This window comes from Scomber japonicus, chromosome 10 (genome assembly GCF_027409825.1).
Source record: "Scomber japonicus isolate fScoJap1 chromosome 10, fScoJap1.pri, whole genome shotgun sequence".
Lineage (NCBI taxonomy): Eukaryota > Metazoa > Chordata > Actinopteri > Scombriformes > Scombridae > Scomber > Scomber japonicus.
This window is the reverse complement of record NC_070587.1, coordinates 18979323-19003332: the sequence shown is the minus strand read 5'-3', so window position 1 is coordinate 19003332 and position 24010 is coordinate 18979323. Positions and strand designations below refer to the sequence as shown.

Sequence of the window (24010 nt, the reverse complement as noted above, 5' to 3'; positions counted from 1 at the left end):
ATTTACCTGATTTATCTTTTCTGTGTCTTAAAACAAAATCACGCATATTTCATGGTAAATTTGCTAATGAAATAAGTAATGATAAATAATAATAGGTGTGATTTATATGGCGCCTTTCACAAACCCAAGTACAATTTGGATTAAGGAAAGACTCTATTATAATAATTATTCAGCATCATCAATACATTAGTATACTAGACTTTAGTAATGTTGTCATACAATGAAAGAGCAAAAAGGTGATATTATAAATTGTGTAAACTCTTTTTATATGTTTAATATCATTTTAGAAATCTAAATCTAAAATTTTTCTCTACTAACACATAGCCTATGTCTTTTTTTAAAAGAACACCCTAAAGCATAATTTAAGATAAAAAATGATTATGTTCCAGTTGAATTTCACAAGCATAGTCAAGCAAGATTTGTAAAACATATGGTGATAATATAGAACCAATAAATATTATAACTGGAGGCAAAGGCTATAGTTTCTATAGTTATACATAATTTGTATACTTTATAGATAACTCCCATAGTTAGAAATAGTTTCTATAGCCATAGATAGAATAGATAGAAATCTATAATGAGATGGACAGTTATAGATTTCTATGGAACTATAGAACATATGTATAACTTTAGTTGACTTTATAGATATGTCTATAATTTAGAGCCAGCCTATATACAGAAAGAAGACTTGTCTTGGTTTAGCTGACTTGAAAACTATGTGGGTTTTGGTTGAATAGACTAGAAGAGTATGAAGGCACTGAGGTGCAGTTATAGAAATTTACCACTAGATGGAAATACAACGCTGAAATCTGTCTTGTCCTGAGACAATTAATAGACGAAGAAGTGTAGCTTATTGTCGGTGTTTGATGACGTATTTTGTATCTCGATGACCGTGAGCTGTTTGACATGTTAGAAGGAGTGAAAACGTGCTGCCAATAGACATGATGAATTTATCTGCGTTAGTGCACAGCCTCAGGTGCTCTTTGCTACACATTGAGAGCAGACTTCTGCAGGCGGCCGGACTGACGATAGACAGACAGCTGGGTGAGTGGACTGCTGGACATTAGGACGCTAGTTAGCTAATGCTAACCATGCTATTATGACACAAACATACACACATACACACATTTCCTTTCAATTCAAACAAAGTGTTACCTATTGTTACCTGTTATCAGCAGCTTTGTCTTCTCTTAGTTGTCCTTCTATACCTGTTTCCCATGTTCTGCTCACCCCGGACGTGGTGAGTTGTTTTTCACCTGTTTGTCTCCTATGTGCAGCTCCAGCTCTGGCAGTGAATGGCCCCAGTCTGCTGCCTCAGATCCAGCCTGAGGTGGAGGAGGAGGATATGGAGGAGCAGCCTCCTGGCATCATGGACAGCATCCTGTGGATGGCAGCACCAAAGAAGAGACGCACCATAGAGATTAACAGGACCAGGAGGAGAGCTGACTCCAAACTCCTTAAAGTCAAGGTAAGTGAAATAGAGACATTCATGGATCCTCTTAATGGGAATTTCACATCAGAACACAGCTGTAACAATTATTGTCTTAATTAGACTTCTTCTCTGTCTGTACTGATAGATTAGCAAATGTTTTGAGATGTCAACTTTATTCTCTTCAGACATTATTTTATTTCATGTGTATGTGTATAGAGACAAGTATACAGTATGAACTAATGCCACATACCACAGTATTTATATCCTAAGCTACTTTGCAGTGCCCATCTCTAGATGGAGACTCTACAGTAAAATACACACAATCATTACATACTGTATACAATTATTAAAGCACAAAACTTACCAATACTTCCAGTTACCAGTCACTTCATTAGGTATGCCTGTGATGTCTTATTCAGTCCAATACAGTTTATACATTTTCAGTTTTTATTGACATTGTCAAAAAGTAGGTAGTGGTAATTCTACTTTGTTTATTACTGAGGTGGTGGTAGCGTACTACGATGTCTTATATATTGAATGATGTTCCCAATATTTTGCCCCCCTCATGTATGTTAATGTAGTTGACAAAATATTAGGAACACCATCCAATACAGTGCACCCTAATACACCACTATCACCCACTATGACCTCAATAATAAGCATGTAGCAAGTAGAATTATCACCTTCTTGACAATGTTAACAAAAACTGAAAATGTTTAAACTCGATAAATGTAGAATGTATAGCAGAGTTGTTGTATTGGATTGAATTAAATTGCACAGGTGAACCAAATAAAGAGGCCAGTGATTGTATATACATTAACGCAAGCACAAAACACAACATTACATATGCATTTATTAAAGCACAAATCTCAGTTACAAAGTACACACAAAACACAAACAACAATACCACAAAAGTTTCATAAAACAACAAGCATCATGACCCATTCCTCCCTTGTTGTGTATACTGTATGTATATGTCAGCACTCAAGGAAATCATTGTTAACAACAGTACTGTCAATGATAATCATGTGAAATTCAGTATAATCAATTATTAAAGTGACCCTCTGTGTGTAAATGTTCATATCTCTAGTAGAGGGTCACTGATATTAGTTAGTTTAGTTTTAGACAGACAACAAAACAATAATCATCCCATGTTCAAAAGGGTGTAGGATGAAGTAAATAACTTTTTTAGTCCTACCCCTTTTTTGACAAGCCAAAAAAAGAGAAGGAAAAAACAAAACAAAATGCACAAAAAAACAACTAAACATTCAAAACAACACAAGTAAATAAACAATAAAAAAAATAAATTAATTAAAACAGCACAAGCTTATCATGTATATGTGAATAGTTGTGTAAATATTGGACAACAACTAGCCAAAGATATGTTTGAGGTGATACAGCAGCAGTTTCATATTATGTGACCCACAGTCTGCACTCTCTGTCTCTCTCTCAGAATAACATCGAGCCGTGTCCAGAGTGTGGCCACCTGAAGCAGAAACATATCCTGTGCGGCTTCTGTTACGCTAAGGTGTGCAGGGAGACTGCACTGATTCGCCAGCAGATTAATACAATGGAAGGTGGTCCGCTGAGGGCGCCGGCTACGGAGACCGTCGTCCTGTATGACGGTGAGACGCCAAGCCAGCAGGACAAAGACAAGAGGATAGTGGAGAGAGCCAGGAAGCGGCCTGCCTGGTTCAGCCAATGATGCGGAGTTATTACAGCTGTACGTAGATGCATACCTTCAGTGTGACGCAGGTCTGGTCAGATACACACAGATTCTCTATGAGATATAGTCAACAGCATATTTATCCTGATCTGTTGGTCAGTAAATGTGAGATTGACTGATTGATGAGTTTTTTCCCCTATTAACAATATCAATATAGTGATGTGTTTGTTCATGTTACATCCGCACTGACATCAGGAGTCTTGATGAATGAACATCAGACATAAATACATAGAAAGCAACAGTGCTGCAGGTTATGATAGGTTGACTTATCTCTGTGAGAATCCTAAACTGCATAATTAATGTGTTGGTTAAAAAACAAACAGCAACATGTTTTTTTTTTTTTATCATTTTGTTTCCGCTGATTCATACTGAATGCAAAGACTGTCCGATTTTTGACTAAGAGAAAAGCACTGTATGTTATTTTATGTTTGACAATAAATCTATTATTTGAAAATTAAAAATCACTTATCCACTTTGTTCATCTGTTTTAAAGAGACCTGTTAAATAATTCTGTTTTATGCACAACTCTTAAGGTGGACTGCTCCCTATACTTTATAATACAGTTTGGGGTTTTTCACAGGTTGCTTTTCTATCACAGGAACTTAATGACATGCATGGTACAACACTAGTTGGTTCTGTGTTGCTTTTCCTTTGTATTTTATTTCTTCTCTACAAAAGTATGTTTAATTTCAAAACCAGCAAACCATGAGACAAAAGCCTAATAAAAGCAAATGTATTAATGTGTCTAACAAAACAAAACATGTTTTTATCAGGTGGTGTGCAGTCGTCATGGCATCTCAACCAGCCATTTAATACTTGTATTAACTGTCCAAGTCCCGTGAAGTAGAAAAACCTTATTTAATGTGGCTGAAAGACAACATATGCTTTTAAAAATCATGGCTTATGGAAGGATTAAGAGATATTTTTTTAGTGTTTTCAAAATCACAAAAGTATTGGTGTATATGTTAAAATATTAATATGACTATTAGTATTAATATACATCAATATAAGAATAGATGGAAAAGTAATTGCCCCTCCATTAAACATGATTAGATGCTTGTTGAGAACATATTTTATGTCAGTGTTGCCACGACAACATTTATCAAACGGTCTTCAGGGTCAAGTTGAAGTGATATAATATTGGCTCTTATGTCGCTGGAACAGGCCGTTTTTGCTGGGATGAGTCCAGCATACCTCAGTCACACTCTCATAAAACCTCTGATTCAGTTTCACCCTCCGTTTGACGAAACTGGGTGTTGCCAATGTGCCTTTGACACTTCAGGGTAATCGGGGTGTAAAGTGATACTAATCATTTTCTTTTTTCCTCTTATAATATAATCTTTCTGCATGATGGTGCAGCTGTCATCTTGGATATGGTTAGTGTAGTACAGCAAAGTTTTTGACCTCCACATCTATCCATCGTGCAACTTCAATTGAAACATGATGGAAATGCATGTTTGAACTGAAGACTGGCTGATTGTGAGCTGTGACTGCCCATCACTTTGTTCTTCTACATCAGCAGAGAGTTGTGCCATTAGAAAAACTATACACATACAGTTTTAAGCAGTGGTGAAGATGTCAGAGAACTTTTTTTAATATCCAATATGTAAACTCTGGCTAAAAAAAAATCCACATAGTCACCAAGAAATATGATTTTTTGAGCATCTGGGGGGCAAGTTTATAAGTAAAAAACGCAGTCTAAAACGTAGGAGCTGATGTGGCTTTAAATTAATTGTTGCGTTATTGCTGTCAGTCAGTGATCTAATTACCTTCAGCTGTTTCCTTCCTGTGACATGTGCACTATGTGAGAGACATCTGAGGAGCAGGAGGGTGACCTGATGGGATGAACCTCTCATTTAATCGGATTAGTCATTTTATATTTCTGTCAACACATACATGATTCTATAATCTGAATGTAAAGTGCGCTACACTCACACAAATCAATATACGGATCATATAAAAAGGGCGGTTACAGTTGTAATAATGCACTTCCCCCAAACTCATGTTACAACCCAGAGGAGTTCAATAGATGAAATCAGCGAGGGTTCAAATTCAGCTTCATCTGGTTGGCTCGCCTCATGGAAAGAAGCCTGTGATGTTTTCAAATGAAAACCAAGCTCCAGGATGCCTAATGTGGGGACATTCAGTGCATTCACCACGACATGATGCAGATGATTAAAAATAGAAACAAGGCTGGGTATTTAAGAAGCTTCCCAACACACACAAATCTCAGGCTGCTTGGTTAACACATTCAAAGACACAATATGCTCTAATACGGTTGTTAACAATATCTGTCCCTTGAGTTTGATGCATTAGTTGGGCATGTAAGACACAGGTGAAAAAAGTTTGTCTCAGCATCCGAACACACACACTCAACGTAATCCTTTTCTCTTTCTACACACACGCACACACAAAGACACACAATGCACTGTGTGAGTCGAGGAGGCTGCTACCTTGTGAACTCCTACTGTGATCTTCAGGAGGAAAACGAGAGGAGGAAAGAGAGCTACGAAGCATGTTGGCTGAGTCTGGTGCTTGAAACAAGACCACAATACAAGTATGTTGCCCTCATTGAAGTCTGTTGTATTCTCTACTGTAAATACATGGCACAGACATATTATAGTCTGACTTAGGGTTGAAACTTTCAGGCCTGATTCTAATCAATAAGCTATTTGAAGGATTTTATAAGCAATAACTTAAGTGTGAAAGAGACTGGATCAAAAATCATTTATCTGCCGTATGTTATGTGTTCCAGGCTGGTACTATCAGAGAAAGACAACATTCGTAAAGAGAGTTACAAGCAGGAACAGGTGGTCCACTTCATGGTTGAGAGGAATCCCAGCCAGATACTGAGGCTGGGCAACTACAGCAGAGCCATGACAGAGCACTGCTTACCCTTCAACCTCAGCAGGGACCCATACATCAAAAACAGCTTGCTACAACAAGAAAAGAGCCATGTCATACTCAGAAAGGAGAATAATGAAGCATATGTGAATAAAAAGAAAGTGACTTGCATAACTCAGACCTTCACCAAGCCGGTCAGAGTGAACTTTAGACCTTCGAGTTTGATGTCATCACCGAGGGAAACTTCTCATCGGATGCAGAGGAGAGAGTAAGGCGAGGAACTGGAGGTGTTTTAAGACTGCAGTTTGGAAAGTGTAAAGACAGCTTTTGTTCTTGTGGTTTACATATCATTACATCACAGTATCCACATTAAGTCACTTACTTTTTAGACAAAAATGAGTCCTGACAATCTTTGGATATCTTACCTACGGAGGGACTTGGTATGTATAGATTGAAGAGACTTTGAAAGAAAAAGGTCTGTTAAAGTTCGTCTGAGGAGTGCTGGTGATTGTTAGAAGATTTCTTAACAATTACACTACTATGTTATTACATTACCAAATTATTTAATAATGTAAAATAAGACTTAAAAATGCAAATTACTGTAAGTCAAGTAAATGTAATATGTCTAAAGTGTATCACATGAACATACTCTAATACTGATTCTTTTTGTTGTAAACTGTGTTCCAGGAGGAAATGATTTTATCATTATCAATCAACAATGTATCATCTGATTTTGTTCCTAGTTTTACATGGCAGTTAAATTAAATTATGAAATTGAAATTGTTTTGGGAGAATACAACAAATAACTTGATGCACATGCACTATTTTACAGTTGGGACTATAGACAAGTGTTATGTGTCAGTTATTTGAATGTTATCTTTCTGCATCCTGTTGTATTGAATCATCATTTTTCAGTAGAGACCTCCAGTGACAGCACCCTCTGGTGGTAAGACAACATTGCAAAGGGATTATTACTGACTTCATACACTGATGCGAAGTAAAAAATAAATATCACCTATATCTGTATGTTTGAGACTCTAGAGGAGAAAACAACAACAGCCCAGAAATGACCAAAATTTATTAGGAGGATTGAGTGGATTATGGTATCATATCCAGCAGGTATTCACCAAGTTTTAGTCACAACAAAAACATAACAGAGCATAGAGGCTCGACAGCTTTGTAAAACGCTACGGATTTAGTAAATCCTTTCATGTGGTGAGATGTTGCAGCTGTGAGCTTTTCCCTTATTCAAATTCACATGCAGCAGATTCCCATTTCCCTGATAGTTACAAAGACAAGATATGTAAAACCCATGATGAGAGACAGACACACTTTTCATTTCTGGTAAAGAGAAAGTAAAGAGAGACATCACAGGTGCAGGAAACACCAAGCAGTGGGTAGAGATGTGAATCAGTTCCATTGTTATAATAATAAACATCCCCAGCAATAATCCATAAACATATGAATGCCAACTACATTCCACAGAAATCAAAGACTTCAATGACTTTTCCATCAAAACTGTGAAAAATGTTCTTGATAATGAGTATTGGTTGATTTTTCATTTATTTCATTTTTCATTTCTTTCTGGTAAATAATAGAGTTTTGGATATTTTAATTGCAGCGATAGATGTGTATTAACACATTACAGTGGAGACAGTTGCTGTGAGCCTTAAATTCATATCTGGAACAAAGAAACTAATTTTTTCCCCCACATAGTTCATTTAAAATTAATGAGTCTTATTCGGAGCTAAACCTGACAAATTCTCTCCTCTTTCCAAAACTCTGAGATAAGGTATAGAACTTATAGATTTGAATTATAGATTCTTCTGTGTTTACCTAACATCCCTATCATGTGGCATATAAAGATAATTCATAGACTGAAGAAAAAAGATTCTTTAAAGTCAAAGAAAAACACCAGCTTCTCTTCATCTTTTGTCATTTTGTGGGAGATTTATCCCTTCCCTTCTAGAAAGGCTGCCTCAGCTCTCCTGTGTTTCTGCAAAGTGACCTGCCGTCGCCAGAACCTGAGATACAACCACATGAGACTTCCATTCCTCCTCTTGTTCATGTTTTGCAGGTCCGCACAGTGCGTATCTCTCTGAAAAATGTCTTCTAGATCCGACTCTAGATACAGTTGTCCCCTGAGTGGTTTTTCGGTGACTTTAAGCCTCATTTTTTGCTCCATCTTTAGCCGATGTTCTCGAAGTTGGGTGTAGGAGCAGTAGACATGCTGCCGCTCCACAAGCTGATCTTCTAGTTCATCTAGAGCAGTGGTGGCCTGCTGGTGCCAGTTTTCCTCCTGGTCCAGGGCATGATTCAGGAGCTGCCGGGTCTCTGCCTCCGTGCTACGTTTTATTTTGTACACCTCCTCCTTGTGCTCGGCTTTGACCTTCTGGATCTCTCTCTGAGACTTTTTGTCCCAGATCCAACCTGAAGAGGCAATGAAGATAGACACAGAAGACAAGAAATACATAAGCTATATTATCATGCATGAAGATTGAGGATCATGATTCATGATTGAAGCATGTTTTCCTCAAACTGAATCTCCTGAGTTACATCAGTTTACATGGCAACAGCATTGCCCAAAAACAAAAATGAGCATGCATTTAAGAGAGGTGAGATGGTAAATGTGTTGATTGTTTATGATTTCCCCTTGGATTGGTTTCTTTTCAAAATTAAAGTGAACAAAAATGCATTGATGCACACACTCTACTAAGTTAAAAACAACTTTTTAGTCTGCATTGAGTTGTGTTTGCCAGACAATTCAATTAATATATTAATTATTAAAAATATGATTATTTTTTAGGCATATTGCATTACTGGTCTTATTTAATCCCTGGTTATCAGGAGTGTGTTGTTTCAGATAACCATTTCTACCCATCTCGTTTTGCATTCTCATGAAAAACATAGACAAACAGTGAAGAAATATAAGACTGCTGATTCCCCAGAGAGAACCCCAAATGAAAATAAAAGCACCATTTGCAGAGGTAAAGTGTGAGATTGAATCTCACACAAACATGCTATACCTTGCACATAATAACTATTCATTGTCTGTAGCCTACATTTAATAACCAAATGCTACATTGTAACGCCCCTCTGTCTGTTATGTCATCCTCAAACACATTTCCAGACACATCTCCTTCTTTAACTTACGAAATGCAGCCAGTCCCAGCATATAGAATACAGGGGCATATTTCCACGGGTTCCCATCAGCGCCCCCCGCGCAATTTCCTCTGGCGTCAGGTCCAATGTTCTGCCTACGGGGGTCATTCAAGTTGTTCATGGAGGCTGATGCTGTCACACACACACTGAAGACCAAAAACATTAGTGACAAATAGGGATGGGTAAGTCATCGACCGGATGTGAAATGCGGAATCGAGAGAACACTAGTAGTAGTAATATGATTAAATACTTGGTTACACCTGGAAAAAACTGACGGATGGTGGCACTGTGTCTTCTGACAACCCAGAGGGAAGATAAATGTTTAGTAGACTTCATCAGAAAGGTGTGTGCTGGACCAAATAACTAAATCTGTAACAGCAGAAAAGAGTCCGCACAATACAGCTCCCAATGCAGGTATACTCAAGTCTGAAGAAGGGCAGCAGGCCCGGAGCGTCGTTTGAGATCATCTCTGAAATGATGCATTGGGAGCTGCAGTGTGCGGACTTTTTTCTGCTAGTAAACATAATTACCCGTCTTTTGTGTGTTAAAATTAGGATTTTATTGATTTAAAAAAAAATCAAATAAATAATCATTTGAAGACTTTAAAAATGCATTTGTGTAAAAAATGTTTTAAAGAAAAATCAAACTATTCAGATTTGGAGGAGTGGTGGCATTGTATGCAATTTAATGCTTCAATATGTTGGGTATCGAATGAAGTAGGTACTCAACTGGTTTCGGTATCACTTTAAGGGTACTTGGAATGGTACTGGTCATTTTAGACGATATCCAGCCCTACTGACTCCTTTGACCCATTCTCACACTTCTGCAGTAGTTGTTAGCAGGTGTTTATTCACAGAAGTTATTGTGTGTGGCTTTGTAAACACGATCACATTTAAACTTAAAGGTGACGTGTCTTGTTTGAATAGGCTACACAAAAAGAAAGCTTCCTTTTATAAGTCAACAGCTCATTAAAAACACTCAAATGTTTAGACTGTAGGCTATGTGGGATTTAGACAAAATGATGCAAATATAGACATTCATGTGCAAACTCATTATTAATCAGTTTACACATATATATTGTCAATGAATCTTAGTAGGCTAGCATTTATCAAAAGCTTGAAGTACAGGTTTGACAGCTCAGCTAACCACAAACAGAACTACCTATGAGCTAATTCCCTCTGAGTTTACTGATTTGGTGCTAGAGTATCCTATTAAACAGAACACTGGGTATAACAGCTTCATGAGTACGACTACATGTAGTACCTCAGTCAGCATGTGTGTGTGCCTAAGATATAAGATGCTGTATCTCACCTTGCATGGAAAGTCTTGGTCACTTGTACGACTGTGTTGTATCGAGCTCGGTTTCACTTGTTGTATCAATCTCGGTTTACCTGTCCAGATGTGTTTCCTCCTAGCCCCGCCCCCGCCCGTACAGCAAAAAGCTTGCCTCCGCGATGCTGTGCTCGTAGCACTGAGGTAGGCAACTACAGAGAGCCAACATTCATTTTATTTAGTGACCTTCATCTGGAGAGAACTGTATTGTAAAGGTGAACGACTACTTACAAGACTGTTCAATTGGGAAAACGGGGTAATGTTTATTTAGTTTTTATGTCATTATTAACAGCCAATTAGTGTTTTTTCCACCAATAGACCTATTTGCCTATATTTGTTGGTCTTCATTTGGACTATTGTAGACTTTTACAGCATATGCATGCTCAGTCACAGTCAGTGTGTTTCAACATACTATAATGATGTGGATCCCTGCTGAGGTTGAAGAGTAAGTGCTGCTCTGTCATCAGGTGCAGAGGAGGGAGTGAGGCTAGATAGATAGAAACTTTATTGTACCTGTAGGGAAAGTATTTCTCAGTGGGTAAGCATGTTGGTCTCCGGCATGGCTGTACAGGCATATAATACACTAAAACAAGACACAAAAAGTAGAGGAAAAACAAAACAAGTTAAAAGACAGGCTTCACATTATCATCCCGTAACAGACAAATAGCATCAGTCCATAAAAAGCCTTCAGACTAAAAGGAAATAAATACAATACATACATACAAGATGTTCTCATGAGAGAAGAGGGATTGAAGGGTTGTCATTATTCAGACCTGCTGCACAGAAGCTCAGAGAGAAATTAAAGCCTGCCATTACTTTTCAGGTGTTTGTTTAGGTGGCTAATCACTTGTGAAATAAATTACTGTTTTGTTCTATTTCTTGAGATGGCTGGGTACCGATACCTCCTCCTGCCTGAGGGTAACAATTCAAAGGCAGTAAAAAGTGGGTGCATTCGATCTGCTAAACTCTTAAGGGATCTGGATTTATAGATATATTCTAAGCCCACACATCAAAAACAGCTTGGAGATCTTGCTACAACAAGAAAAGAGCCATGTCATACTCAGAAAGGAGAATAATGGGGGGTGTGTGGATAAAGAGAAAGTGACTTGCATAACTCAGAGCTTCACCAAGCCGGTCAGAGTGAACTTTAGACCTTCGAGTTTAATGTCATCACCGAGGGAAACTTCTCATCGGATGCAGAGGAGAGAGTAAGGCGAGGAACTGGAGGTGTTTTAAGACTGCAGTTTGGAAAGTGTAAAGACAGCTTTTGTTCTTGTGGTTTACATATCATTACATCACAGTATCCTTATTAAGTCACTTACTTTTTAGACAAAAATGAGTCCTGACAATCTTTGGATATCTTACCTACAGAGGAATATGCTATGTATAGACTGAAGAGAGTTTAAAAAAAATAGTCTGTGCAGTGCTGATAAAATGTTAAAACAGCTTCACTGATGGTTCATTAAAAATTAAACTACCAAGTTAGTTAAAAACACAAATTAAGTGCTGTAATATGTCTGAAGTGTATCACATTGTATATGAACACATTCTAACACTGATTCTAGTAGATAGTTGTAAACTGTGTTCCAGGAGGAAATGATTTTATCATTGTCAATCAACAATGTATCATCTGATTTTTCAGCAGTTAAATTAAATTATGAAATTGTCGCGTTTAGAGAGAATACAACAAATAACTTCTTTCATTTATTTGAATGTTATCGTTCTGCATCCTGTTGTGTTGAAGCCAATTTTTCAGTAGACCTCCAGTGGCAGCACCCTCTGTTGGCAAGACAACAACATTGCAAAGGGATCATTACTGACTTGATACACTGATGCTAAATAAATAAAAATAATAATAAAATTCACATATAGCGCTACTTTCTAGAGGAGAAATCAACAACAAACCAGAAATGACCTTCTTGAACCAAAATTTATTAGGAGGATTGAGTGGATTAGAGTGTGATTATGGTATCATATCCAGCAGGTATTCACCAAGTTTTAGTCAAAACAAAAACATAACAGAGCAGAGAGGCTCGACAGCTTTGTAAAACGCTACGGATTTAGTAAATCCTTTCATGTGGTGAGATGTTGCAGCTGTGAGCTTTTCCCTTATTCAAATTCACATGCAGCAGATTCCCATTTCCCTGATAGTTACAAAGACAAGATATGTAAAACCCATGATGAGAGACAGACACACTTTTCATTTCTGGTAAAGAGAAAGTAAAGAGAGACATCACAGGTGCAGGAAACACCAAGCAGTGGGTAGAGGTGTGAATCAGTTCCATTGTTATAATAATAAACATCCCCAGCAAAAACCATAAACATATGAATGCCAACTACATTCCACAGAAATCAAAGACTTCAATGACTTTTCCATCAAAACTGTGTGAAAAATGTTCTTGATAATGAGTATTGGTTGATTTTTCATTTAATTGTGGTAAATGATAGAGTTTTAGTTATTTTAAACAGTGATAGATGTGTATTAACATAGAGAAGACAGTTACTGTGACCCTTAAATTCATATCTGAGATAAAATGAGCACAAATTCAGACATACAGTCACCTGGCATTAATTCATGGCACAAAAGGGTTTACATGGAAAAAATAGACATGTAATTTATTAATCATCAATTGTGTATCCAATATGGATATCACCTGAGTGATGGTAGTGCATTTTTATCACATAATTCATTTAAAGCTAATGAGTCTTATTTGGAGCTAAACCTGACAAATTCTCTCCTCTTTCCAAAACTCTGAGATCAGGGATAGAACTTATAGATTTTGAACGTTGTCTTGTTCAGATGACCTCTTCTGTGTTTACGTACCATCTCTATCATGTGACATATAAAGATAATTCATAGAAGGAAGGAAAAAAACATGCATTTTTCCATTCCTGATCCACACAGTTTCAGCATTCTTCAAAGTCAAAGAAAGACACCAGCTTCTCTTCATCTTTTGTCATTTTGTGGGAGATTTATCCCTCCTAGAATGGCGTCCTCGGCTCTCTTGTGTTTCTGCACGGTGACCTGCAGTTGCCAGTACTTGAGATACACCCACATGAGACTTCCATTCTTCCTCTTGTCCATGTTCAGCAGGTCCGCACAGTGCTTATCTCTCTTAAAAATGTCCTTTAGATCCGACTCTAGATCCAGTTCTCCTCCAATTGGTTCTTTGACGACCTTAAGCAGGATGTTCTTCTCCATCTCTAGCCGCTGTTCTCGAGGTTGGATGAGGGAGCAGAAGGCGTTCTGTCGCTCCACAAGCTGATGTTCTAGTTCCCTCAGAGTGGCGGTGGCTCGCTGGTACCAGTTGTTCTCTCGTTGCAGGGCTTGATGCAGCACAGCCCCCGCAGCTCCGGACTTGACCAGCCTTTGCTTCTCTTCCTCCAAAGTGTCACGCTCCTTGAAAGAGAAACATCTGTTTTAATTTATAAAGGGGAGGCAATAGAAGGAGAATCTGCACATTAGCAAGCAGTGTAGGGCCAAGGACCAAGGGAGCAAGACGAGACTTTACCTGCTGTAACTGTTTCCGTTCTTCCATCAGCTGCTGGCTCTGTGAGATCAGGGCCTGCTTGTAGCCTTTCACCCTCTGTCTCTCTTTCTCCAGCTCCAGCTCCAGTTTAGCAGCTGCCCTGTGCCTCTCTGTCAGAGTCTCCCGGTACCGTGCCTCCATCTCACTTTTTATTGTCGACACATCCTTTACGTACTGGGCTTTGACCTTCTGGATCTCTCTCTGAGACTCCCTGGTCCAAATCCAACCTGAAGGGGCAATGAAGATAAGATGCAGAAAACAGGAAATACTTAATTTATATTATCATGGTTGAAGCATATTTTTCTCAGAATGAATCTCCTGACTTAGATACGTTTATATGGCAATGGCAAATGGCAGCGCCTAAGAACAAAAATGTGCTTGCTTTTGAAAGAGAGTCTTATCTGTTTGCTCTGGGCCTAGTCAGTGGATGAGTCGGTAAACTTGTTGTATTTTCCCCTTTCTTTTCAAAATTCATGTGAACTAGAATGTATCAATAAAAGACACATGAGAACATTCACTAATTGGTTACATGTGTGTGGTGTGGAAGTAAGGTCCTGATAAGATCTGTTCAAGGATTATTCATTGGAATTTTTTTCCTTTATTTGAAAGTTCGAAAGTGTAGAGACAGAACACTTGATTGTCAAATCATCCAATTAAGTGAAGAGAGTGCATAGTTATATAGATATTTGAATATCTTTTAAAACATTTAAAAAAACATGTTTAGTCATGTTGCATCACAGGTGTTATCAGAAGTGTGTTGTTGGGATGATGGAGCATTTCCTACCCATCTCGTTTTGCATTCTCATGAGAAAATAGACAGACCTTGAGGAGGTGCATTGTATGGTTATGTAAGACTGCTGATTTCACAAAGAGAAAGGTTCCAATATGACAAATTAAAATTAAAATACCAGTACAGAATGTTCTCCATGTAATAACTATTCACCAACTGTACATGTATTAACCAAATGTTAAAATTGTAACTCCCCTCTGTCAGTTATGTCATCCTCAAACACATTTCCAGACACGCCTCCTTGTGTAACTTACGAAATGCAGCCAGTCCCAGCATGGGGACCAGCAGGGCATAGTTCCACTGGTTCCCATCGGCGCCCCCCGCGCCTCTTCCTCTGGGGTCAGGTTGAATGTTCCACCTGGGGGGGTCATTCAAATTGTTCATGGAGGCTGATGCTGCCTCACACACACACACACACACACACACACACACACACAGAAGACCAAAGTTAGTGACAACTGACTCCTTTAAATGCATAACTGTCACACTGGTGTTTATTCACTTAAATTACTGTGTGTGGCTATATATATAATATACAAAGAAAGCGCAGGTATTCATTTATAAATCACTAACAAGCTATTTAAAAACAACGAAACGATTTTTTGGACCGTATGGGATTTAGACAGAGTGTTGCAAATGTGCAAGCTCGTTGACAATGTATCTTATTAGCATTTATCAAAACAATGACTTGGAGGTTTGACAACCCTGCTAACCCCAGAGACTACCTATGAGCTAACAAGCTAGCTGTCATTTGAGCTTGCTGGTTAGTGCTCATTAGAGTATTTCACATAAACATAACACGGGGTACAACAGGTTCGTGAGTCCGACTACAAGTCAGCGTGCGTGTGTCTGTAAGATATATGGTGCTGTATCTCACCTTGAATGAAAAGTCTAGGTCACTTATACATTTGTTCCTGCACACCACAGATTATACAATTTTACGTGTTGGCAGAACGTCTTCACCGAGCGAGGGTGTTTCATGGAAACTCACTTACACAGTAGACTCCTTGGTGTTAAATCTAGCATCTGTACGTGTGTTTTCGATTTTAATGTAAATAAATAAGTAGACTTCTCTATTAAGAATACGTTATTAAATGTTATCAAAGCTCCGCCGTTGCGTGTAAGATACGTCACACCCCCGTTTTCGGAGGGTGGTACGGTCCAGTGCAACAGCATATCTGACCCTCCACCGTGTCTCAGAATCGGTCCTTCAATTGACAACATGGCGAGTGTTCAGGCTGCCTCCCGACTCCTCTCCAAAAGGATATTTACCAGTACGAAAGCAGTAAGTATGAACAATTGAATCTCATGTCTTCTGTAGACGTCTGTAGTCTGGATTCATGTGTGCATATTGTCCGTTTAACACAGATAAATACTTTTTCTTTTGCTGCACTCTCAGCTTTCGTAACCGTCTCTTTCTGACTTGCGTAACGTAACCTATGTTATGTAGCTTCAATGTGACACCGTGAAGAAATGGTACTTTTTGAATACAATTAAGCGTCGTATGTGGCTATACCGTCTCTATTTGTTTCACATTATACAAATATACTAATGTTTCCAGTGAAATTCCACCAGTAATGACATATTTATCAGCGTGTACATAACAGTTATTTCAGTTGTCCTTGTGGGAAGTGTTAGCTGCTTTGTGTTAGCAGGGTGTTCTGTGAAAGGATGGAGTGTAAATGTGTTTATATTCAGTTATAGGCTGAAGTACTTATAATTAAAACCGACTATTAAATACTAACTTGACCCTAAAATAATTAGTTATGGAAATTAATGCTTTATTATGTATTGTTATGAAAGTACATTAAAGCATGTACATTAAATCTGCCTTAGCGTGTAAATAAACAGTAGTACTTAATGCTCATATAGTATGTTTCCTTTAAGCAGCCAATAACATTTTGTATATCATGACTTTTATTATATTATTAACATATATTTATAAATGCTGCTTATTGAATTTCTGCCAAGACTAAGTTCATTGTGTTAACATGCAATAATAATAAAGTATCTATCTATCTATCTAATGATGCAGCTTTTTTTGAATTTCTCTTTTGATAAAAATACATATTTTCTGTTTTTGCCAGGTTCCTGCTGCTGCAGTCCAGGGTTCGAGGAACTTTCACTTCTCCATCTATGGCAAGAAGAGTGCCAAAGTATCAGATGATGTGAGTTAGATTTACAGTTTGACTTAAATCGGTGTTAAATAGGGCAATGATTATGTACACACTACGCAGGTAGAAATGTGATCTGTGCGTACTGTTTTTTGTTTCACTGAAGCATCTGATGTTAATATCCTAGTTACTGACTTTAATAAGAGACAATTATGGTGCTCAAAACGTTTCTTGACTACAGTTAGTGATTAAAAGTTCCCACTATGTTCGTACTGCTTGTAATTAGAAGTTTTTTACAGTAGCTTGTTTTCCTCGCTCTCTTCAGATCTCTACTCAGTACCCAGTAGTGGATCATGAGTTTGATGCTGTGGTGGTCGGAGCTGGAGGAGCTGGACTCAGGGCAGCTTTTGGCCTGTCAGAGGCCGGCTTCAACACTGCCTGTGTCACTAAGCTGTTCCCCACCAGATCTCACACAGTCGCTGCACAGGTATGACAACACATTTTATATGTTCCTTGTTGTTTTGTAGATTTATTTTGCAGATTTTCATTAGCGTCTTGATACAGATGTATTATGTATATCAAAGCCCTTAAGTAAATACACATTGTAGCAATGCTGTTTCTTTTCAGTTTTATTGAATTGATGAATATGAACCTGGTTCATAGGGTGGGATCAATGCAGCTCTGGGGAACATGGAGGAAGACGACTGGAGGTGGCATTTCTATGACACAGTGAAGGGATCTGATTGGTTGGGAGACCAGGATGCTATCCACTACATGACAGAACAGGCTCCTGCAGCTGTAGTGGAGGTAAGAGCTTACACACATGGAAATTACAAGCTTTTTCTCACTAAAGAAAATCCAGAGAACATAAGACATGTCTGAAAAAAAATACAGTTATCAAAAAGTATAAAGACTACAATTTCAATTGGCATAAATCAACAAAAAAAGGAGATGCTATGTAATAATTAAGAGAGAGGTGGTAAAGTTTGTTTTTTCGGGACCGAGCTGAAAGGTTGATTTTTCTCAAAATGTCCATTCTTTTTGAATCACACTGTTGAAAAAGCCTGTATCATAATGGTACAAAACACAAAAAAAAGAACAGATCATATATCTATTCCTGTGTCTCTTTGTCAGCTGGAGAACTTCGGCATGCCATTCAGCCGCACTGAGGATGGGAAGATTTACCAGAGGGCCTTTGGAGGTCAGAGTCTTAAGTATGGAAAAGGAGGCCAGGCTCACCGCTGTTGCTGTGTAGCAGACAGGACCGGACACTCACTTTTGCATACACTTTATGGACGGGTAAGTTATTTGCATTAACAAACTTGTCTTTCTGTGGAGTACAATTGAACTGCATGGCCCTCTGAAGTTATACTGTGTGTTTCATGTGTCAACCTGCCCTTCCCTTTTCTCTTCAGTCACTGCGTTATGACACCAGTTACTTTGTGGAGTACTTTGCCCTGGATCTGCTGATGGAAGATGGCGAGTGTAAAGGAGTGATTGCTCTCTGCATGGAGGACGGATCTATTCACCGCTTCAGAGCCCAGAACACTGTCATTGCCACTGGGTAGGCAACAGTCACTATTTGTAAAAACAGAAAACATGGACACTGTCTTACTTTATTTATCTACCATAGCTTGTCTGTTCACATGAGGCACAAACTGTCTTCAACTGTGCATTTGTAACCAAAAATGTCTTTGTTCACAGGGGTTACGGACGAGCCTACTTCAGCTGCACGTCTGCTCACACTAGTACCGGAGACGGAAATGCAATGGTGACCAGAGCTGGCCTGCCCTGCCAGGATTTGGAGTTTGTACAGTTCCATCCCACTGGTGAGAATTACTTATTTACTTATTAAACCAGTCATAAAATAGTTCTACTACTGAAGCATGAAAGTGTTGAGAACTCAACAGCAGCTACATACATGCAGGAAAGACATGCAGCATTACTTATTCTAGTCTATTAATTTATTGCGTCTACATAATAGGTGTGATAAGACATCATTTAAATTGTGCAATCTCTCCTTCATTCTCAGTCTGTTTGTCCTTATGTATAATGTTTAACAGAAGTATCTCCTTTGCATTGTAAATTTATCACAGAAAATTTAAGGGTTGCAATTTTGAGATGTAAGCAGTTATTATCAGTAGTGTAATACATAGTGAGAATTTGCTGCTAAATTGACTGAAAATATCATGATTTGTGACATTGGGGGAGGGATAATGAATATAGATTGTTTTATAACATTTCCTTTTGTCCCATCTGCTGTAGGGTACAATAACACATCTGCCTCATTTAAACTCAAAGGATTTAAGTTTTAAACATTTTGCTGGACATTGAGTCCACATGTTGTTTACATTTAGCTCCAATAATAGACCTCACTTACATAAAGTCAAGTGGTCATCTTTATTTTTGTTCCTGCTGGATATTCGACACCAAACTCTTTGGTTAGGTATGAAGGGGCTTAGTGATGTGGCCTGTGACAGTTCATCTACGGTCATTCATTCTGAGGTTGTTGAGTTAATAATACAGAATATTTTCAACTTGGCAATTGAAGTGTCTACTTACATAGATGCAGAACATCTTGATATAAACTATGAAGCTATATCAGCTACCCATAAAAGCCTTTCAGTGTGAAGACTAGATTAATAATTATAGACTGTTTTGTGTGAGCTCACAACACTGAAAATAACACCTGGCTATTGACAGCAGTAAACTATAAAAATGTCAATGTTTTTTTAATTGAAGAAGACACTTTTAGAGTATTGTATCAGAAAGAACCAAATTACTACTGTTTATATTGATCTTTAAAGAGTAATAACACTTAAATTAATATGAGCACTAAAATAATGCTAATTTAGAATAATTTCTAAAATTGAAGGTAAAGAGTAAAACATTATTCTGGTTCTACAGAGAGTTTTTGGAATGAAATTACAGTGTAAATGCCAAAGTAAATAGACTTATTGCTGGTCGATATGAATGAAGCACCTTATCATTTTTTTTTATTGATGCAGTATTGTGTCAGAACATCAAAGGTCTTCAGATTTTATGTTCACGAAATTGACTTTAATTGATGGATTATCATTCTTGGACTTGTAGGAATCCTATAAATCACTGTTAACATCTATTTGGTGTCACTGTGTGCTATATATGCATTGGTAAATAACTGAACTGTATTTCGTACAGTCAACCAAATGTGAGTAGTACAAACTTACCTTGTTTACTCGTGAATCCTTACAGGGATCTACGGAGCTGGCTGCCTGATCACAGAGGGTTGCCGTGGTGAGGGAGGGATCCTGATCAACAGTGAGGGAGAGCGATTCATGGAGCGCTACGCACCCAATGCTAAGGACCTGGCCTCCAGAGACGTGGTGTCCCGCTCCATGACCATAGAGATCAGAGAGGGCAGGTATGAACAGAGTTTGTGTGTTGTGTGAGGTGAAATGTTATGTTTTTTGTGCTGTAAGGCACTGCTGTTACTTGTTGTTATTCAGTCTGTCTTTATTCCTTCAGGGGAGTTGGTCCAGACAAGGATCACGTGTACCTGCAGCTCCACCACCTCCCACCTCAGCAGCTGGCCACAAGGCTGCCCGGTATCTCAGAGACAGCCATGATCTTTGCTGGTGTCGACGTCACTAAAGAGCCCATCCCTGTCCTGCCCACCGTCCACTACAACATGGGTGGAGTACCCACAAACTTCAAGGGGCAGGTAGGTCACTTGTGCACACACACATTTCCTCTTCACTACCTAGTATTTAATTGTGAACATTACCCCAGCAAACAATGACATGTGCTTAATCAACACACCTTTCATTGTTCCCATTAGGTGATCACTTACACTAATGGACAGGACAAGGTGGTTCCTGGTCTGTACGCCTGTGGTGAAGCAGCCAGTGCCAGCGTTCACGGCGCTAACCGGCTTGGTGCCAACTCTCTGCTGGACTTGGTTGTCTTCGGCAGAGCTTGTGCCCTCACCATCGCCGAGGAGCACAAACCTGGTAAGGACCTCAGCACAACCTCCATTGATTAATAAATAATGTAATTTAATAAATCAGTCTTATATCTGAAAATCTTGAACTCTGAATACGTTGACCTACTTCTTTTGAGGAAATACATAATAATAAATGACTGAATAAATGAATGTACGACTAAATGTTATCAAAAACACAGTGATTCAAGACAATAACTACAGTACAATGTAGAGGGAAAATAATACAGTCTTTTGTTTTCAGTATTAAATAAGACCTCTACTTTGTCAGATCCTTCATACTCTCAAGTCTTGCAGTATACGTTACCTGTTTGACCTCATGTGACACTGGTGTTATGACTTCTCTTCAGGTGAGAAACTGTCCCCTCTGAAGTCCAGTGCAGGAGAGGAGTCTGTGGCCAACCTGGATAAGCTGAGGTTTGCCAACGGGAGTCTGCGAACCTCTGAGATCAGGCTTAACATGCAGAAGGTAAAAAAAATAAATATTTACTGTACAAAGTAAAATCTATTGATAGTAATAGTGTGGTTCCTTCAGTAAGCCCTTCAGAAACATATGTAAATGAACACATTGTCATTATCACCCGTCTCTCCATCCAGAACATGCAGTCCCACGCTGCAGTGTTCCGTACCGGCCCAGTTCTGAAGGAGGGATGCGAAAAGATGGATGAGATTTACCAGACATTGGATGACGTCAAGACCTTCGACAGAGGTACGGCACCATTCTGCAAGCCAGGTTCTCTCCGTTTCCACTTCTGCCTCCTGCTGAAATCTCCTATTTTTTAAAATGTTCTCTCCTTTCTTTCTCCCTTCAGGAATTGTGTGGAACACAGACCTGGTGGAAACATTGGAGCTGCAGAATCTGATGCTGAACGCCGTCCAGACCATCAACTCAGCTGAGCAGAGAAAGGAGAGCAGGGGAGCCCACGCCAGAGAGGACTTCAAGGTCTGAGTTACACATTTCATCAGTGTTAATTAGTGCACTATTTCTTTCTTTTCCTATTTTTCAATCTATCTATCTATGCTTTCAGTGCTTTTTTTCTGTTTTTTCAGCACCTAACTCATAACTCCTCTTTTCATCTTTTCTTTTCCAAACCTACTTTGTACTTTTTAATTTGTGGACGATGAAGCAAGTATATTTTCTCACTCTTGACTTCAGCCAGCCTCTTACATGATATAATTATATTCCAGACCCGTATTGATGAGTACGACTACTCCAAGCCCACTCAGGGTCAGGAGAAGAAGCCCTTCGAACAGCACTGGAGGAAGCACACTTTGTCATACGTTGACCCCAAGACTGGAAAGGTATACTCCTATTTCAGTTTGTCATGATTTATCACATCGTGTGAACAGTGTTAGCTTTAAATGTCCATGTTGTCTGACGTATCTTTTTGCTTTTGTCCAATCACAGGTGACTTTGGAGTACCGTCCTGTTATTGACACCTCTCTGGATGAGCAGGACTGCGCCCACGTCCCTCCTGCCATCCGCTCCTATTAAGAAGATCTCCTTTCTTCTCCTTTCCTTTCTTCTCCTCTCCTCTCCCACACCTTCCCTACCCATTAGTAAATGCTCCTATAATAGAGCTGACATTTTCGAACAAATTATGCTGTTGGTCGCACATTTGTATCCATCTTAGCATAGTTTAAATACACAACTGTCTTCAACCTCAAACCCTTTGTGTCATCTTCCTGCTGCTCTCCTTCATGTGTGTTTTGCCTTGATTTAAATCTGTTTCGCAGCAGATGATTCTTGAGTTCTTGAGTTGGTTTTTGTATATTTATAAGTCACTCAAGATGCATGGGTGACTGAGTAATTTGAAGTATCTAAACTAAAGAAGAAAGGAAGAGAAAAAAAAAGGCAAATATCTTCCAGTAACATATGTTGCACCACTCAAGCTCAGCTTTTTCGTGATGATACCGTACTCTCATTTACTAGTTTTGCATTGCTTTGAATGCGTCTTTAACTTCCCTCCTTTGGCTTTCTGAAGGGAAGAGATTGTAATGATGAAATGCACACGTCACTAACAAGCCATGGAGGGAAGTTTTCGTAATGTAAATATTGCATAAATGTACAATAAACATGGTGAATTATACTGTATGTACTTGTTAAAGTATAATGTAGTTTTTTTGTTTTTTTTCTTACTCACTATGGCCTTGGATAGTATATACTGCTTGTGATTTGTGTGGTCCAAAGCTATTACAAAGACTTGATTAAGCTTAAGCTCTATAGCTCTTCACTCTGCAATTCTTAACAAAATGATGCAGCTTGAAATCTATTCAGCCATGTAAAGCTACTTCAGTGCTTGAATATGAAACAATGGCTTCTTTATATAAATCTAGGTGTTGCTGTTGCTTTAACTGAACACTGGGATGAATTCCAGCAAGGGTCAGCGAAGCACTCAAAGCTGTTTGATTTATTGGGGCTTTTTTAGGTTGCTGATAAAAGTCTTTTCCAGAAACAATGAATTATTCTAAGCACCAACATCAGTGCTGCGCTTTAAGTGCTTCAAGAGCAGCTGCGATACGAGTGGTTTCCATTAAAACAAAGCTGCGTGTGATGTGGAATTGACGGAGAAATGGCCACAGGCTGGAGTTCACCATGTGTTTGGCAACTCTGGAAATGACGATGGATGACTAACGAAAGCCTTACGCCTACTAGGTGTTGTCACCTGAAGTATTTAACATATTCAAATGCCATGCTTGTACTGTATCACTCAAAGGGTTAATTTATTTGAGACCGTTCACTTTTGGTTTTGCCATTTATACTTTCATATGTTCAATAAATTGTAGACTATGCTGTGTGTTTCTCTTTGTTTAATGACTGCAGTGTAGACACAATGAAGACTAAACATGATTATGCAGTGAAAGTGCCAGTTCTTTTTGTTTCAAGGCCACAGAGTTTAGCAGTATTCACTTTCATTAATTCCAAGTCTAATTATTGACCACCAGGTGGCAGCAGAAGCACAATAGTGTTTCAGAGGCCCCACAGCAGTGTAAAAAATGTGTGTACAGTACATGTTACTGTACAGCTCATCAATTGTGCTGTCTGTTAACCATCCTGCTGAAGCCATGTCACTGCTTTGCATATAATATATATATAT

The 24010-nt window shown here is 38.6% G+C and overlaps 5 protein-coding genes across 5 annotated transcripts; 3 read left to right on the top strand and 2 right to left on the bottom strand.

Moving 5' to 3' along the window:
* The first annotated feature begins 883 nt into the window (after nt 1-883).
* mrpl32 (mitochondrial ribosomal protein L32) lies at nt 884-3613 on the top strand. Its single transcript, XM_053327029.1, has 3 exons — nt 884-1044; nt 1278-1468; nt 2886-3613. The coding sequence occupies exons 1-3, from the start codon at nt 942-944 to the stop codon at nt 3135-3137; spliced, it is 546 nt and encodes a 181-aa protein (XP_053183004.1). The 5' UTR covers nt 884-941; the 3' UTR covers nt 3138-3613.
* Nucleotides 3614-5581: 1968 nt separating this feature from the next.
* Nucleotides 5582-6305, top strand: zmp:0000000930 (uncharacterized). The gene is made up of 2 exons (XM_053327195.1): nt 5582-5715; nt 5914-6305. The coding sequence occupies exons 1-2, from the start codon at nt 5582-5584 to the stop codon at nt 6272-6274; spliced, it is 495 nt and encodes a 164-aa protein (XP_053183170.1). The 3' UTR covers nt 6275-6305.
* Nucleotides 6306-7953: 1648 nt separating this feature from the next.
* On the bottom strand, nt 7954-9285 carry LOC128366859 (coiled-coil domain-containing protein 127-like). The gene is made up of 2 exons (XM_053327627.1): nt 9156-9285; nt 7954-8432 (listed from the first exon to the last, which is right to left on the bottom strand). The coding sequence occupies exons 1-2, from the start codon at nt 9283-9285 to the stop codon at nt 7954-7956; spliced, it is 609 nt and encodes a 202-aa protein (XP_053183602.1).
* A 3292-nt stretch (nt 9286-12577) lies between these two features.
* On the bottom strand, nt 12578-15795 carry LOC128366340 (coiled-coil domain-containing protein 127-like). The gene is made up of 4 exons (XM_053327020.1): nt 15694-15795; nt 15071-15211; nt 14009-14253; nt 12578-13896 (listed from the first exon to the last, which is right to left on the bottom strand). Exons 2-4 carry the CDS (start codon nt 15198-15200, stop codon nt 13444-13446), a joined length of 828 nt encoding a protein of 275 aa, XP_053182995.1. The 5' UTR covers nt 15201-15211; nt 15694-15795; the 3' UTR covers nt 12578-13443.
* A 230-nt stretch (nt 15796-16025) lies between these two features.
* sdha (succinate dehydrogenase complex, subunit A, flavoprotein (Fp)) lies at nt 16026-23706 on the top strand. The gene is made up of 15 exons (XM_053326894.1): nt 16026-16101; nt 16904-16984; nt 17256-17417; nt 17594-17737; nt 18065-18229; nt 18346-18494; nt 18635-18759; nt 20165-20333; nt 20438-20633; nt 20751-20922; nt 21263-21381; nt 21510-21621; nt 21725-21855; nt 22101-22214; nt 22321-23706. The coding sequence occupies exons 1-15, from the start codon at nt 16039-16041 to the stop codon at nt 22405-22407; spliced, it is 1989 nt and encodes a 662-aa protein (XP_053182869.1). The 5' UTR covers nt 16026-16038; the 3' UTR covers nt 22408-23706.
* Nucleotides 23707-24010: the final 304 nt, after the last annotated feature.

Coding starts and splice junctions, on each gene's coding strand:
- LOC128366859 (XM_053327627.1), bottom strand. CDS start 9,285: ATGAACAACTTGAATGACCCCCGTAGGCAGAACATTGGACCTGACGCC. Junction 8,433..9,155: donor GCTGGGACTGGCTGCATTTC/GTAAGTTAAAGA, acceptor TTGCCTCTTCAG/GTTGGATCTGGGACAAAAAG.
- sdha (XM_053326894.1), top strand. CDS start 16,039: ATGGCGAGTGTTCAGGCTGCCTCCCGACTCCTCTCCAAAAGGATATTT. Junction 20,923..21,262: donor CGCCGAGGAGCACAAACCTG/GTAAGGACCTCA, acceptor ACTTCTCTTCAG/GTGAGAAACTGTCCCCTCTG. Junction 21,622..21,724: donor CGTCAAGACCTTCGACAGAG/GTACGGCACCAT, acceptor TTCTCCCTTCAG/GAATTGTGTGGAACACAGAC.
- LOC128366340 (XM_053327020.1), bottom strand. CDS start 15,200: ATGAACAATTTGAATGACCCCCCCAGGTGGAACATTCAACCTGACCCC. Junction 14,254..15,070: donor GCTGGGACTGGCTGCATTTC/GTAAGTTACACA, acceptor TTGCCCCTTCAG/GTTGGATTTGGACCAGGGAG. Junction 13,897..14,008: donor AACGGAAACAGTTACAGCAG/GTAAAGTCTCGT, acceptor TTCTCTTTCAAG/GAGCGTGACACTTTGGAGGA.
- mrpl32 (XM_053327029.1), top strand. CDS start 942: ATGATGAATTTATCTGCGTTAGTGCACAGCCTCAGGTGCTCTTTGCTA. Junction 1,045..1,277: donor GACGATAGACAGACAGCTGG/GTGAGTGGACTG, acceptor TCCTATGTGCAG/CTCCAGCTCTGGCAGTGAAT. Junction 1,469..2,885: donor CCAAACTCCTTAAAGTCAAG/GTAAGTGAAATA, acceptor TCTCTCTCTCAG/AATAACATCGAGCCGTGTCC.
- zmp:0000000930 (XM_053327195.1), top strand. CDS start 5,582: ATGCACTGTGTGAGTCGAGGAGGCTGCTACCTTGTGAACTCCTACTGT. Junction 5,716..5,913: donor GAAACAAGACCACAATACAA/GTATGTTGCCCT, acceptor TATGTGTTCCAG/GCTGGTACTATCAGAGAAAG.